Here is a 17,450-nt window from a genome sequence, read left to right as displayed (position 1 = left end):
CCTTAAGTCGGATACTTGCCCAACAAGGCATAAACACCAACAATGCTTTCATACTTTTGTGGAATCATGCTTCTCATCTAAGCCATGATCTCATTCCACAACCTTTATATCACAACACACCCTACCCGGGTTCATCACATTGTTCACAACATCATCTCATTTCAATCATTCCACACTGTCCCTCGCCAACGCAGGGACTAGTTGCCCAAGCGACATTTCATCTTTAAGGCTCAAATAAACTGAAGTCTTTCTCGCCCAGGCGAAGGTACTATCGCCCAAGCGAGGTCTCTTCTCGCTCAAGCGAGACCTCTCTCGCCCAAGCGAGAGAGTTCCAGGGGCTCATAAAAATCATGGACATTCTCGCCCAAGCGAAGCATCTTCTCGCTCAAGCGAGACCTCTCTCGCCCAAGCGAGACCTCTCTCGCCTAAGCGAGGGAGTTCCAAAAATTCATTAAAATCCTGGGCTTTCTCGCCCAAGCGAGGCCCGTACTCGCCCAAGCGAGATTTTGTCACCCAGGCGAGGGAGTTCCAGAACCAAAACTTCCTCTCGCCCAGTCCACGCCCAAGCGAGACTGTGCTCACCCAGGTGAGAGTTTCTTGCCGCACCGGATCCCTGTCCCAGGAGAACACGGGTTCCCCTGCACCCGTGCTCACTGCTCAAGCCGTGAGCCCACCCTTCCATCCAGTCTCCTAACGCCACGTGTCTGGACGTATCTAGACATCTGGATCCAGCACGGGTAGGCGCACGGTGCAACCGGTGCACCCTCTTTTTTTCCCCAACCAGGAACTAACACGTGTCCAGGCGCTGGGAATTTAAAAAATCCCTCCAATATCTTCCTGCCACGCGTGTTTCTTTTTTTGCTGGGTATTCTACTCATTGCTTATCAGGTTTGCATTTTAACTGTTCATTATTTGCACTGATATCATCATGTTATATCATATATGCTAAATTATTATATCATGAAAAATTGTAATTATCATAATAATAAAAAATATTAATTATCTGTAGGCAATTAAAACGTTATGAACATAATGTGTGAATATAAAAAAATGGAATGGACCTATCAATGTGATGAAATTTCACTGTTGTTCTTTTCTTTCACCATTTAACAATGAACCTTTAATTTCGCTATTCAAACGCTAAGAATAATAATTAAATATATAATAGAGTCACTCAATCTTATTACATGGTAAAAATTGTATTCCTGGGTGTACCATTTAATTAATTTCATTATGACATTTCTAGTATGAGTATTAATAATAGAATATTTTATTTTGATGCCATGTCACTTAATATTCATTCTTTATTCTATTTATGTTAATGAGTACCCAAACTTTAATATATGCCACGTATAGGAAGCCAAACACAAAACACAATGCTTAAGTCTTTAAAAGGTTGGAATATATCACATTTTTATTAGTATTTTATACCTTTTGAATTTTAATCCATGTTCTTAAAATAACTACTACATTTTTATTTATGATAAAGTCATTATAAATTCTAAGACGACAATCACTCCAATTTTAAGATATGATACGGTGTCAGACATATGATGAGGTGCACTTCGTCAACTTAATGATCACCATGACTAATTCACCAACGAATCAAAAATCTCTTGTTCATAAACATGTTAAGATCTTAACTAACCCTTAGTACAAAGTGCGGTATCGGACGTATGGGCTGTACTTCACTTGTATTATAAGATCGTTAGTCGAGATTTAACTTATATTTTTATATTAAAATTAATCCAACCAACAATCCTTTTTCTACATAAAGAACTATGTAAGCCTTGATTCCCTTAATAGGGATACGTATGACCAAAGTCAATCTTGTCAAGCACAACTGAAAAATAATTTTTTTCATTCAAGTAATTAATTAATTTAATTAATAAAGTGGTGTTTCTTTATTTAATAGTAATAATAAAAAATAAAAAATATAGTAATCCATGTAGTTTAGTATAAGGTACCGCTTAAGGCGGACGGGTGAGGTGCTAATACCTTCCCTACCCTATAACCGACTTCCGAACCTGGATATCAAAAATCCAAAAGCCCAAGGTAATTGGGCTAAACAAGATTTTTCTACATTTTTTACTGTAAAAAATGTAGTGGCGACTCGAGAGGTCGCGTAGCCGAAAATCGGGGCGCGACACATGATTTTCTCTCTTCCAAAGGTATCCTACACCAGAGAACTTGTGTTGAAACTCCACAACAAAATCGTGTTATGGAGAGGAAACATCAACACATTTTAAACATTGCAAGAGCCTTTTTCTTCCAATGCCACCTACCCTCAAAATTTTGGAACTTTGTTGTCCAATACTCTATGCATATTATCAATAGATTACCTACTCCCTTTTTATACAATCACAGTCCCTATCAAAGGCTCTATAATAAGCTTTCTTCTATTGATCATCTCAGAACCTTTGGATGCTTGGCTTATGCCAACACTCTCCAATCTCATAGAACCAAATTCCATCCAAGAGCAACAAAATCTGTTTTTCTTGGTTTCCAGGAAGGTACTAAAGGTTACATCCTTTATGACCTCACTTCCCACACCCTTTTTATCTCAAGAAATGTTTTATTTTATGAACAATTCTTTTCCTTCTCCGAGATTTCAAATACTGCTGAACCACCCCCTACAAAGTTTCAACAAAACCTTCTCTTGCTTATGATCATCCAATACATCAACATAACCAACCCTCTCCCACCCTGGTGCAATCCCAACCAAATAACCAACAACCTCCTTCTCCTACAAATAGACATTTCCTAAGACCTAGAAGACCTCCTTACCACTTAAGGGATTACCACTGCAATATATCCTTATCCCAGCCTCAGGCCTCCTCTATTACCACCACCAAATATCCTCTGTCTTCTATCCTTGATTACAACAATTGTTCCATAAATTACAAACACTTCTGCCTTAGTGTGTCAACTCACAAAGAGCCAAATTCTTACAAACAAGCATCCTTAATCCCACGTTGGCAGCAAGTTATGCAATAAGAACTTCAAGCTCTTTATCTCAATCACACATGGTCTTTAAATATAAAGTTAATGGTACCCTTGAAAGGTATAAAACTAGGCTTGTAGCAAAAGGATATACCCAAATGGAAGGGGTAGACTATCTTGAAACCTTCTCTCATGTTGTCAAGATTATGAATGTAAGAGTTGTGCTAGCCTTAGCTGCTGCCAAAGGCTGGTTCTTAGAACAATTAGACATGAATAATGCCTTCCTTCATGGTGATTTACATGAAGATGTTTATATGCAACCTCCTCCTGGTTTATTACCTTCAAACTCTAATCTTGTTTGCAAGCTGCACAAATCTTTATATGGCCTCAAGCAAGCAAGTAGAGAATGACACACAACCCTCTCCTCAAAACTCCTCTCCCTCAGTTACATCCACTCTGAAGCAGATCAAACCCTATTTACCAAATCCTTTGCTCAATCCTTTACTGCTATATTAGTTTATGTCGATGACCTACTCCTCACAGGGAACAACCTTCCTGAAATCACCCATGTTAAACATGTCATAGATCAATCTTACAAAATCAAAGACTTAGGTCCCTTAAGGTATTTCTTAGGGCTTGAGATTTCAAGGTCAAAATCAGGGATACATCTTAATTAGAGACAATATACTCTATCCCTACTTGACGATTCTGGTTGTTTAGTCGCTAAACCCAACAAAACACCATATGATCCCTCTACTAAATTATAATTAAATCAGGGATCTCCCTTGCCTGATCCCTCCTCCTATAGGCGCCTTGTAGGAAAATTAATTTACTTAACTATATCTAGACCTGACATATCTCATTTTGTCCAACAATTAAGTTTGTATATGTCAACACCTATGGATTCTCATTATAAAGCTCCCATTAGAGTGCTTCACTACCTAAAGGCTTGTCCTGTCCAAGGACTTTATTTTGCAACTGGCTCTTCTTTAATTCTCAAAGCTTTTGTAGATTCAGATTGGGCCTCTTACTTAGATACAAGAAAGTCAACCACTGGCTTCTGCATCTTCCTTGACAACTCCATCATTTCTTGGAAAACCAAGAAGCAAAAAACAGTCAGCATATCATCTTCAGAAGCAGAATACAGAGCCTTGGCAAGCTTGGCTTGTGAACTACAATGGCTTCAATACCTCTTCAATGATCTTCGCATTCCTTCATCCTCTCATACTTCCATCTACTGTGGTAACCATTCCGCCATCTACTTAGCTCATAATCCAGTTTTTCACGAACGCTCAAAGCACATCGAGATTGATTGTCATGTAATTCGAGAAAAAAATCAGCAAGGCTTGGTGCATTTGCTCCCCATCTCCTTTGCTCACCAACTAGCAGATGTGTTCACCAAATCCTTGCAACCTCGCATTTTTCATGGTTTCATCAGCAAGTTGGGCCTTTGCAACCTTCACAATCCAACTTGAGGGGAATCTACCTTATCTCATCCCAATTCCTAAACTCTCATCCCATTTTATCTTATCTCTCATCTCATTTTATCTCATCTTCCTCATCTAATCTACCTTATGGAATAGTTGTTCCATTGGATTATTTTAAAGGCCATGCTTACTTTAAAGAACAATTTCTTGATGGATTTATTCAACATTATGTGTCTTCAATAACACTCCAATCCGACGTATGGTTAGAAAGAAAATTGCATGACTCAAAAGACCAATGGAAATTCGCTTTTATCTCTTTCTTGAAACAATAATGTTGTCTAGAGTATCTTATGCATATAATAATGTTCCAATAAAATAACACATCAATGTCATTTAGGTTACATGCACACAATAATATGATACAATGCGATACTTTATAGTTATTATATTAAGTCTTATGTTTTTCCAAAGTCTTAAAATATTCATAAGTGTATGAGTAATATCAAAGAACGGTTGAAGAATAGTTGACTGAGTATGAGGTCCACCTCACTTATACTTAGTGCAAAATTTAAATATTATTAAATATATTCTAAATGAATCACCAATTTTACTTGTAAATTGTACATGTGTAATTACAAGATTTCCCTTGCTTACTAATTAATTCGTCATGTGTAGTTACGTTGGTACAGCAGAAGCGGTCAATTGTGTATACGTTCTCGGGAGTGCTGAACGGCTACCAAAATATTATTAGATAATAAAGATTACAAATTCTAGCACACTCATGGGCCCACCTGCTCATGAGGTGTTTATATTTGATACTTATATCTGGTGCACGTTACAATAAGGAACTTGAGTCCAATATATAACATTGATATTCTAATATATTCTAATACTAGAGAATATGGGACTAATATAATAACATATTTCAAGCATTTCCAACCGTTAGAAGGATTTCAAGTTTTCAACTAATTAATTCTGCTTTTCCTTATTGAGCATGTCCAATTACAAAAATTGCCCTCGCTTACTTTTGTTCTATTTAACAAAACTTAAAGGCAAAATTCCAAAGCAAAAAAATGGTTCTATTTAATTTTTATGGATTATTAGGCTTTGTTTGGGAGACTTATTTTGAAGGGGAAGGGGAAGGAAGGGGAAGGAAGGGGAAGGAAGGGGAAGGAAGGGGAAGGAAGGGGAAGGAAGGGGAAGGAAGGGGAAGGAAGGGGAAGGAAGGGGAAGGAAGGGGAAGGAAGGGGAAGGAAGGGGAAGGAAGGGGAGGGAAGGGGAAGGAAGGGGAAGGAAGGGGAAGGAAGGGGAAGGAAGGGGAGGGCTTAGGATGAGATTTCCTTGTTTGTTTGGGAGTTTGATTAGAGAAAGGGGAGGGTTTGGAGAATTTTTAAAATCCTCCAAAGCCCTCATTATACCATTTTTTGGTGTTCCCCTAAATTGGGGTTTTTTTTGGAGAAAAACAATGTTAAATACATAATTACCCTTACTAATATTTTCTAATTACATTTATGCATATTTGTTGTACATTATATAATACATTTGATTTTTTAAATGAGGGTAAAATAATATTTTGTATTACACTAACTCTCCATTCACCTCCTATCTAAATTCCATACTTCCAAACAAGGGAGGGGCTTACTTGAATTTGTCTTTCCTTTTCTTTTCCTTCCTCCCCTCTTTACCTTCTCATCCCTCTCCTTCCCTTTCCCTCCTAACTCCCAAACAAAGCCTTAATGTAACACATTTGAATGATATGCATGAACCTCCTACTCCTTTTTCATTGAATAGAATATGATATGGTAAATTAAACTACATTCTAGAAACAAACCAAGTCCCTTGTAAATATTTGAAAGCAGCAAATGATTAAAAGGAAAGGATGAGGGTAACTACTAATGCAACAAGACATATGGGTCTGGTGGGGACTCACATTTCTATTTCTTTTCTACTTTATCAATTATAATTATTAAATTTCATTGTCCCTTGCCAGACAGCCATATACCCAATTGTTGGAGAGAGATTATATATTAAGGTATTATTGTATTATGAGGAGTGACTCACGATTAGAATAATACGTTAATATGAACAATTATAAAAAAAATGAGAACAATTAATATTAATATGAACAATTATATTTTATTTAAATAATTAAGATTAAAATATACATGTACTATATGATTATCATATTACATGTAAAATTATAAGGTTTAGATATATTATTTTTTGCATTTTTATAAGAGAAATGTTCTCACTTGTTACTCCATGTCACATTTCTCATTTTTTATATGAGAAATGTGTATATATATATATATGCATACAAGTTTAAAGATATGCTTCATAAGAATAGAAACTTTGCTAGCTTTAGCACACCTTGTATTCCTTACTCACGCTGTCCAATTTGTCAATCATCTCAGATTCCTTCATACCTTCTAAGTAGAAACCATGGAAACTTCTCAGACTCTTTCAATTGAAAGCTTCTCTTGTAGTTGGTTAGTGAATTTGAAGCCTTCACTAGAAATCCTAGATAGCTCTCATAGAACTTCTCTTGATGCTGCTGATGAAGCTTCATTCATTGAGATGGACCCAAGAATGCCACCCTCTAAAAGATTCTTTAAGAATTATTCACATGATTTCAAGTTCGATTTTCCGATTTCGCAATCCCCTCTTGTTCATGTTGATGCAGATAAACTCTTTTCTAATGGTCACCTTATGCCTCTTTTTGTTGAGTCATTGAAGATGGAATCATATGAGGCCTTAAATGTTAATCCAAGCATAGCTTCATCTTCACATGCACCTAAAAATGTTGCTCCTACTAGATGCACTTCCTTAAAGAGGTGCAGGACATTATCAAGGAGAATATTTCTAAAGTATCTGAATTTCTTAAGGCCTTTGTGTAGAAAATTGAGGGGTCATAACAAATCAAGTTCAAACCATGAAGCTGTTGTTAAAAGAACTCAGTCAGTGAAGAATAGGGGATACTATTCCGAATCGACACCGCGAATTAGCGTACCTTATTCCGAAGATGCTTGGCGCAACTCCTGTGATTCTGAAAGCTCAATATATGAGGCAGTTCTGCATTGCAAGAGATCAACTGGTATGTACAAATTTCAACACACAATACACATATGTATATAAAAATATCATTTAAGCATATGTTTTTCGCTTTTTCCCTTGTTAGAATTATGTATTTTTCTGCTACTGACATAAACATTTTAATGTTTCTTTGATGCAGAAAGAATGAGTTGATAATGTTCCAAAAGTGGAGAAGATAAATATAAAAAATGAGAGAGGAAAAAAGATCAATAGAGGAACATGTGAACTGAAGATATACAAGACCAAACTATCATATATTACTCATCCTCTGTCTCCATTATCTTTTATTTGAATGATCAATGGAATGACATAAGAAATAAATATGTTGTTTTTTCTGGAATTATTCTAGCTTTATTGAGATCAAATTGGGAAAAGATGGAGTACAATTTTGTTTGTTTATCTTGTTAATATCGGGAGAAACACTTTTACTATAGATGAGAATCTGCTTCCTTATTTCAGTGAAGTTCTTCAACTGATTTTGGAATTAAAAATGTGTTCCTAGATGAACGGATATGTATTATATACATATATATGCGGTTTTTGGACCGTTTTTTTATTTATAAAAATCGGCATTGCAATACACTTCAATACTCACAAAGATAATTTCAGTCTACTACGTTTTGGAGTGTCAAGTCCACATGCATTTATATTAATATTTCAACAACCTTGTCAATATTTCAACAACCTTGTCACGATGCTCTTTACCTACATTATATAAGAACATAATATTACATGTTCACAACTTTATTTATTTATAGCACCATCTTAATTTAAACAAACAAAAAATTATTGTGTAAATTTAAACATTACTATATCAAATTTGACAACATAATTAGGATCATGAAGGTGGTGAATACATTATATTAGTAACAAGATGTTCTATAAAAAAATAATCAATTCAGCATACTAAATTGATATTATCTTACCCTCCCAATAACGGCAGGTGGGTGGACTCCTTTTGGGCATTCCCAACTAATGGTCATTTCATATATCATTTCAAGTTAACTGTTATGACTCTATATTGTTGAGGGGAAAATATTGTTTAAAGTTTACAAATGAGTTTACTATGGGTGTAAAGTTTTATATAGTCATTACCCAATTTAAAATTGTGAAGTATTGAAGAAGCATATGTTTACGTAATTCAAATAATTGAGATGATTAAAGATCAAATTCTTCACCAGCTTGAAAAGATATTAGGATCACCTCAAAAGACTGATTTATATCTCTAACATATTTTAGAAGTAGAAGCTTATTCTAAGGCTAAAGTATTTGTTTAAATCCTGATATACTCATTAAAGTTGAACACCTTCAAGGTTTTAAATTTGAGTTTACTACGGTTACACTAATATTGATATGTTAAAATTTTAAGAGTCGCTAAAATCATATTGCGAGCATAATTAAGACTGCATCGAGTCATGGATCACAAATGTTTGCAATTGTCGGAAAAGTCAATGTTTTTTGAGTTTCCATTTAAACCTTGCTTATGATACAGAGGTCAGATAGGATTTTATTCCTAGGCTAGCAAGAATGACATGTTCATCATAGGTTTGGTGAAATGGTTTCAGATCGAGGTTTGCAAGTACAAATGACTATTATATGGCAGATTGGTTCATCTGTAATCACAGCACGACTATAGTTATAGTCCATATTTTCCGTATTTATATTTTTTCGCAGACAAAACCAAAATAAAAAGTTACACTTTATCAAAGGAAAAGTATATGCTCGTGTTTCAAGCTACGTTTTAATTCCATTTCTTCTCGAGGGCCACATCTCATCATGTTTACATGGGCCATATGGTAGGCCCCACCTCATGTACTAATCATCACTTTAATGTGAATAGGCAAAATTATAAATGTGACGAGTTAGGATTTTCTCCATTAAATACTTCAAAAAATAATGACACTTTTATCTTTTTAAATATAATGAAATTACATTTTTACTACTAAAAATAAGTGTAAAAACATGTAATTACATTTTTATTAATAAAGAAGATCATTATTCAAATGTGACATGTGCATGATGGGATCATATATTCCTCATTTATGTCTATTTTGTGTTTGAATTCAATTAGAAAATTTCATTCAATTAAAAATAAAAATTAATATTTTAATATTATTTTATGAAGTTTAATTCACTCGAAAAATGGTAACATGAAAATTTTGAAAGAGAGGATCCTTATGTAAGACAATGTGGCATAATATATTGAATGAATGTCGTCCGTCTCAAAGGCACGTCCCTAAACCTGTTTTTTTTAATAAAAAATTGACATGTAATAAAAGTTAACATCGTATATTTTTCACTACTCAAATTTTTTAAGTAGAAATCACAATTTCACTCAATTGGAACATAGTTGGAAATAAGGTTAGGGTAAGCTGATCTGCATCCATGCTACATATTATTGATTGGTTTACAATATAGATAAGAAGATTTGTAAGCTGATTTTCTAAGAGTATTTCATTACTCATTATTTAAGTCTCTTGTTCACAAATCTTTCACGCTTAGTATGTAAGCATCATGTTTTTGTTTTAAAGATACAGTGAATGGAAATTGCGGATCAGTAAGTACAACATTGTTTGCATTCTGAGCTGCCATATAGATCATATCAAGTCCAAGATATTTTTTTTTTGTATTACTAAGGTATCTTCTCACCTTTTTTAGTAAGGAACTAACCATTTTCAGGGTTCGTGATTGTTCCTCTTAACAAGTGTTGCTCACAAGAATTGAATTTTCAATCCTAAGAATCAAATAAAGTCTTACACTACTGAACCATTGTCTTGTTGTTAAGTCCTTAGTTACAAGTATTAGTCTAAGTACCAGTTCTAAGATGTAACTAACAATCATGATACCAAGAACGATTATTAGATATAAGAATCATAATGGAACATGCTAGGTCGTCCTAAAAGACAGGCAAATTCTACAGACACATCAAAATGTCAGTGTCTAACTGAAGTTTGTCTGCATAAAAAGCAAATACTGTCTCTTTGAAATAAATACAGGTACAGTTGCAAAAATCATTGCTTTTGAAATAGCAGTAGCTCCTTAGTCAAAAAAAAATATTTTCTATTGTATTCACAAGCTAATGGCATTTGGTAAGGTCTCAGTTTTAGGTATTCCTTTTAGTTTAACTTCACCTTCAAGGATCATTCTAATCCAGGTGAAAAGACATGATAAAAACAAGTAGATCCAAATAGAAAAACATGGGGTAAGATTATATTACTAACAATTAGAGCCTTTGTATGTAAAATATGTAAAAAGTTCTGAATATTTTTATTTCGATAACATTCCCAACAATTTTTTATTTGGATAACAATCAATTATCTTTTTATTTCATCATGATATTTTATATCGTTGAAAGGTACTATTTGAAAACAATTTACTGATGATAAAATTATCTTGCAATTTCTTTGTATTATTTCTATTTAACAAATATAAAATGGTCCCAACAAAATATGGGTCTTAAAGCTCCAGTTTAAGTCATTCCCAAATGGAATCTAACCTAACGTTTAGCTGGCCCAATGTTTAGCCTATGAAGGTGGTGTAGGATTTTGGCTAAGAGCTACAAGTTCATCACATGCTAGTATGAGTGAGAAGGGGACAAAGACAAGATGTTCTCGGAGAAATGCCAATGTTTGATAATTCTGACTTCTCTGTTTCTTTCTACTTATAATTGCTACATAAGCTTATAATTTGGGTGATCATAATCTTACACATGACACTTGTTGGTGATGTAGATCATTGTACTATGGCTTTTAGTAAGAATATAGAAGCCATAATTGCATCTATCATTAAATCTAAAAGCATAGGTTCTCGGGTTAATTAAAGAAACAAGTAAACAATATTTGCACTGAAAGTAGAAAAACATTAAGAAGGACAAAATGCATGTATTTATACTTTTGTCCAGCAATTACGGTTCAAGAGATGGAGTTCAACTCATCTCAGTATATTAAAATGTTAGGATTAGATTTTTTTTTGAAATTTCTTAGTTACTTTTAATAAAAAATAACATGTAATCATAACCGTTAAATGAATTATTTTGTCACTTGTCTTAATCCCATCCAGTACTAGACTCTCTAGTACTAGAGGGGATCCCACCCCAAGAGATGTACTAAACTACTTACTCATAAGCAAAATAATAATAAATAATCAACTAAACATTGGTATAGTAGTATCTCGTTAGATCCTTAAAATAATTAAAATGTTAAATGTTCAATTTTTTAAAGCAATATTTGTTGAGAGAAATAATAACACACTTCGAAATATATTAGTTTCTTATCCATAGGATGAAGGGAAAATATTGGTAGTATCAAGAAAAATAAGCAAAATAATAAATATGCTTGTAAAAGGAGTATTCTCTTTCATCATAAGGCTCCAATGTTTTCTACTTGTAGCTAGGTAATACCCTAAAAAGTTTGAAGTGTGATGAAGCAACTATCTAGTCATCCTAATATTAAAGAGTTAGGATCATCTCCATACAAGTGCTTTAAAAAATAAAGGAAAATGTAACTTCTAATAATATTTTTATCCTTTTAATTATAATGAAAGTACACTTTTACCATTAAAAATAAGTGCAAAAATATGTAATTGCCTTTCGATTAATAGAGATGATCATTGTTCATAGTAAAGTCATAGACAATAAAACAGTAATGATGATGTCTCAAAAGATAAAGCTATTTGGTTTCAATTTTGAAAACAACCATAGTAAAAAAAGATCAACATATCTAAAAGTGAACAGCCAGTTAGCTAAAATACCCGAGAGAACTAAAAGGTAAGAATGTTGAACCGGATGATAATAAACATTTAATTTTACAAATAAAAAATCTATCTGTTTGAGTTAAGATGCTAACTGGACATTATACTAAGAGTTAAATATACTAACAGTCCATGAGTTTTAGTGAAATTACATAAATCACCTCTACATAAATCACCCCTCATTTTTTTACTCCTACACAAACCTCCCATAGTTTTTATACTTTCATTATACTGACCACCCTACATGAGAAATAAGTGTAATATTTTAAACAAAAAATGTGATAAATGCAATTAAGTTAAACTATATTGTGAAGAAAAATCCAAATAATATACAAATCAATATATCTTTATTATTTTTGGTTACAAAATGTATCAACAATTCTAAAGAGATATTGTTTAAATCGTTCTTATACTATATCGTAATGAACCAAAAATAATAAAGAAGTATCGACTAATATATTATTTGAATTTTTCTCCACAATATACCATATTTTGTTTCACTTAATTGCATTTATCACATTTTTTATTCAAAAATATATGTATTTCTCACGCATGGGTGGTCAGTGTAATAAAAGTATGAAAATTAGGAGGTTTGTGTAGGTATAGAAAAGTGAGGAGTGATTTATGTACTTTCTCTAAAACTCAGGGAGTGTCAGTGTAATTTACTCTTATACTAATGTTTCTACTTTACTCTTTTAAAATATGTAGGTGAGAAATACCAAAAAGTTCAAAGCTTAATTCCCAATAACGATAATTGATATGACAGGTAATTACAATCCAAAATAAACTAATTCATTATCTATAATATTCAGGGATACACTTGTAATACAAAAACAGGTAGGCGGGTAATTATAAATATTAATATTTAATAAATAAAAAACATCCCTTTGATTTGAGCTAAAGATAGGAGCGAATAATAATCTTTAATAAAAAAATTACCACTTTGATCTAAGATGTAGAGTAGACATTAGCCATGCTACTTTACTATCTTAAAAGGTGTAGATGAATAATAGATAATCATTAATAAAAAAACTATCCGATCCCTTTTAGGTGAAATGTATAGTAGATATTAGTGATGTTATTTCACTTTCTTGAAGTGGATAGGCTTGTAATTATAAATATTGTTTTTAATAAAACAATCTATCATTTTAAGCCAAAATGTGATGTAGATATTAGTATTGTTACTCCACGATCTTGAAGGGTGTAGACGAATAATAATTAATAACCAAAATATATCATTTTAAATTGAGATACGGAGTGCATATTATTGCTTATATTTTAATATCTTGAATTGGATATGTTAATAATAAACATCAAAATATCTTTTAATATTTAAATAAATAAAAGATAAACAAATCTAATAATTAATGGATACATTAGAGCAAGATAAATTCTTATGAAACATAAAAATAAATTTTTTAATAATTACTTTATTGATAAAATAATTTATTAAAAAAGATAATCTATGACTTTATTTTCCTAAATTGAACAAAACTTTTTTTTTTTACATTTTAATCGTAAAAACTTAGTGGCTACTTTAAAACCGTTTTAATTTAAAAAACTTAGTACCTTTATCATATTGTTGCTAGATAAGCTTATGTTGTGGGTGACCATAATCTTACACATGACACTTGTTGGTGATGTTGATCATTCCACTATGGCTTTTAGCAAGAAGGTAGAAGTCATAATTGAATCTATCTTTAAATCTAAAAGCATAGGTTATCGGGTTAATTAAGGAAAAGTAAACAACATTTATACTAAAAGTACAAAAACACAGGACAAAATGCATGTGTTTTTACTTTTGTCCTTGCAATTACGGTTGAAGATATGTGCTAAGTAATTACTCATATGTAAAATAATAAGAGAAAAATGTATGCATTGACAATGTATAAATTTTATATATTATCATTGCATTACCTATTATTTAAATGAGAAAAAGTGAAAAAGATATATACACCGATAGTGTAAAAGTTTTTACACTGTCACTCCATTATCTACTATTCATTTTCAATTATATTTGACTTTTCACAAAATGTAATCTAAATGAAGGATGGATAATGCACTGATTGTGCATAATTCTTTACACTGTGAGTCCATTAATATTACACTCTATTTAAATTTAATTATTTACTCTTTAAAAGTACAAATGAATAATAAATAATTTACTAATTGTATATAAATCTTATATTCAAATAATAAAGTTTGTAAAAAGAGTATCCTCTTTCATCATAAAGGAGCTATCTAGTCACCCCAATAATAAAGCCATGGACAACGAAAACATTAATGATAATATCTCAAAAGATAAAGCTATTTGGTTTCAATTTTGAAAACAACCATAGTTAAAAAAAAGATTAACATAGTGAACGGCCGGCTAGCTGAAATACCTCACAATGTTTCTAGCACTACCCCCACTAGAGAGAACTAATAATTGCTTTGTTTGATTTAGGGGAGAAAATAGGAAGATATTATAAAAAGAAAAAGTATGAGTAGAGAGAAATAGATGAGAAAATGAGTTGATTGTAAAAAAAGTTGTTTGGTAAGAAATATGATTAGAAGAGAGAGAAATATGTTTTTATTAAATGGATAATTTATGACTTATAAATAATAATGAACATATGATAAAGATAAATGTTTATAGTAAATACAATTATTCTTTTTAAATCTAGTTTTTCATCTCATTTTAGAGAAAAAACAGAAAGTTAGTAGTTCCTATCATTTTTATTTTCTTTCTTTTCATACTCTCTTCTCTCAAGAGAGAGAAAGAAGTTTATTCCCCTTAAACTCTCTCTTTCCATTCTCTTTCTACTCTACCAAAGGCAGGAAAAATACTTAATAAGCTATGATTGGTCAGAAAAATACTTAATAATTAAATTTTAACTTAAATATATTTTTTCAACCAATCACAATCTCATAATACATATAGTGACACTCATTATGGTAGAGCATACATGTGCATCCACCAAAGGCACCCTTAAGGTTATAATAATAAATATGTGGTAAGACTCTTGAATGATATATAATAAATATTTAATGTTATAAATAAAAAATCTATTTGTGTGAAATATGGCTGAGATGAGGAATTATAAATGGGTAGGTGGTAATTATAAATATTAATCTTTAATAAAAAAATATTCTTTTGAATTGAGATGAGGAGTGAATAGTAGTGTTATTATTTCCCTCTCTTAAAAGATGTAGGCCAATAATAAATAATGAGATGTAGAATAGATATTAGCAATGATTCTTCCAAGAATTTGGAAAAAAAAATCCCATTGACAACATTGTTCCAATTTCGATCTTTCGCATGTCTAAAAGTAGAATTGGACATATTGATTATTAAGTTATGAATGAGTTTCTATATTTCACACAACCATAACCATTTTAGACAAAGACCAAGGAAATTAGAGAACACATATTTTCACGGAGGAGGGTTTTAAATTTTAAAGGATCGGATGCCAAAATTAAATTTAAGTTATTAGTACATAATATAAAATATACAATGTTTAGAATATATAAAAAAATAACAAAGATTAAATTAAGTTTAGAATATATACACACAATTGTGTGTGTATATAGTGAAGCATAAATTTATATATTACTAAAGTATTTCTTTGATTATGAGAATGTTAGTTTCTAGGAATCATATTGGACTAAGACCAACAAGATCAAGTCCAAATTAGAAGTCTCATTTAATGTAAATGGTGCAAAACTTACTAAGTCCATGTAAAGTTTAAAATATGAACCAATCATACATTACCCCACCACTAATAATACTTGACTATTTAAATAACTATCTAATTAATACCTTCAGTTTATATAAAAACTTATATTAGACAACTACACACAAATAAAATATGAAATATTTTTAACATCATTAATCAATGTACAGAAACATATTATTGATGAATAATTATAAATTATACATGTTTCACCTATAAAAGTTTATACTATGGGACAAAGTTCCTAAGCCTCTTTGGAATCCTAAAATTACATAATTATTTAAAATTTCTTTAATAATAATTAACATTATTTAAAAATCTCGTTATACACAAAATCTCATACATAAAAACACATTACTTTCAAAATGGTATTAGGCACTAAACTAATAGAATAGAAGAAAGTGTTAGTTTGTAATTCAAAAGTTAGTTAATTGTGGTTTGTGCACTTCCTATATAAGGAAGGGTGCACCTAACTACCAACTACTTGGAAAAACAGAAATAAAAAGTTGTTTTCTCCTCATTCACTCTGTTTTCAATTTTGCTCTAATCTCTCCCATCTTCTTTAATTTTTCTTTTCTAATCTCTCATGTTCTAACAAAATTGGTATCAAGAGCTAGGTTCAAACCTTCTTCTTCTTCTTTCCTCTCAATCCCGCGACCTTTTCTTCTTCAACATCAATGGGACAAACTGGTTTACCAGCAAATTTGCCAATTCTCGATGGAAAGAACTTAAATCGATGGAGAATCCAAATGACAACCATTATGGGATTCCAAGATGTAAGTGAAATTGTGGAAGAAGGACTTCCAGAGCTGATAGAGGCATCAACTGATGCACAAAAGGCAGTGTACAAAGAGTGCAAAAAGAAAGACTGCAAGGCTCTGTTCTTGCTACATCAATGTGTTGATGAAGCACACTTTGAGAAGATATCAGAGGCAAGGTCAGGAAAGGAAGCATGGCAGATTCTTGAGAAGAGCAATGAAGGAGCTGAACAATTGAAGAAGGTAAGGTTACAAACTATGAAAAGACAATATGAGCTTATGCAAATGAACTCGGGTGAAAGGATTGTAGAATTCTTCAATAGAGTAATCAGCCATACTAATGCAATGAAAGCAAGTGGTGAGAAGATTGCAGATCAGACTATAGTTGAGAAGATCTTGAGAACCCTCAGCCCCAGATTTGAACATATTGTTGTTGCAATTGAGGAATCTAAGAAGATGGAGGAATTGCAGTAGTGGATCTTCAAGGATCACTTGAAGCTCATGAACAAAGACTAATAGAAAGGTCAATGGAGAAGCCTGCTGAACAGGCTTTACATGCATACACCTCAAGAAGAGGTGGATATGGAAGCAAGGGAGGTCAAAGGGGTAGAAACAGAGGAAAATAACAAAGAAATGGGAATTTTAAGAATCTTCAATTCTCTGACCAAGAAAGGTCTGAGTCTGATCATTGAGAACATTCATCAAGAAGAGGAGAATATCAGAGGTGGCAAGGAACAAGAAAATGGTGGATAGGAAGAAGCTGA

At 32.2% G+C, this 17,450-nt stretch overlaps 2 protein-coding genes across 3 annotated transcripts; both read left to right on the top strand.

Moving 5' to 3' along the window:
• The first annotated feature begins 6,726 nt into the window (after positions 1-6,726).
• Positions 6,727-7,986, top strand: LOC109339756 (probable membrane-associated kinase regulator 6). 2 transcript variants are annotated; one of them, XM_019577269.1, is made up of 3 exons: positions 6,727-7,281; positions 7,348-7,464; positions 7,603-7,986. In XM_019577269.1, the coding sequence occupies exons 1-3, from the start codon at positions 6,813-6,815 to the stop codon at positions 7,614-7,616; spliced, it is 600 nt and encodes a 199-aa protein (XP_019432814.1). In that variant the 5' UTR covers positions 6,727-6,812; the 3' UTR covers positions 7,617-7,986. The 2 variants fall into 2 exon arrangements, with proteins under 2 accessions (XP_019432814.1, XP_019432813.1); XM_019577268.1 differs by having other exon boundaries at positions 6,727-7,464.
• Positions 7,987-16,605: 8,619 nt separating this feature from the next.
• LOC109339758 lies at positions 16,606-17,160 on the top strand. The gene has a single exon (XM_019577270.1). The coding sequence runs from the start codon at positions 16,606-16,608 to the stop codon at positions 17,158-17,160; it is 555 nt and encodes a 184-aa protein (XP_019432815.1).
• Positions 17,161-17,450: the final 290 nt, after the last annotated feature.

The sequence above is a fragment of the Lupinus angustifolius genome, unplaced genomic scaffold (genome assembly GCF_001865875.1).
Source record: "Lupinus angustifolius cultivar Tanjil unplaced genomic scaffold, LupAngTanjil_v1.0 Scaffold_95_84, whole genome shotgun sequence".
NCBI classification, from domain to species: domain Eukaryota; kingdom Viridiplantae; phylum Streptophyta; class Magnoliopsida; order Fabales; family Fabaceae; genus Lupinus; species Lupinus angustifolius.
Note: the sequence above shows the minus strand (reverse complement) of the source record. Positions and strands in the feature narration are given on the sequence as shown.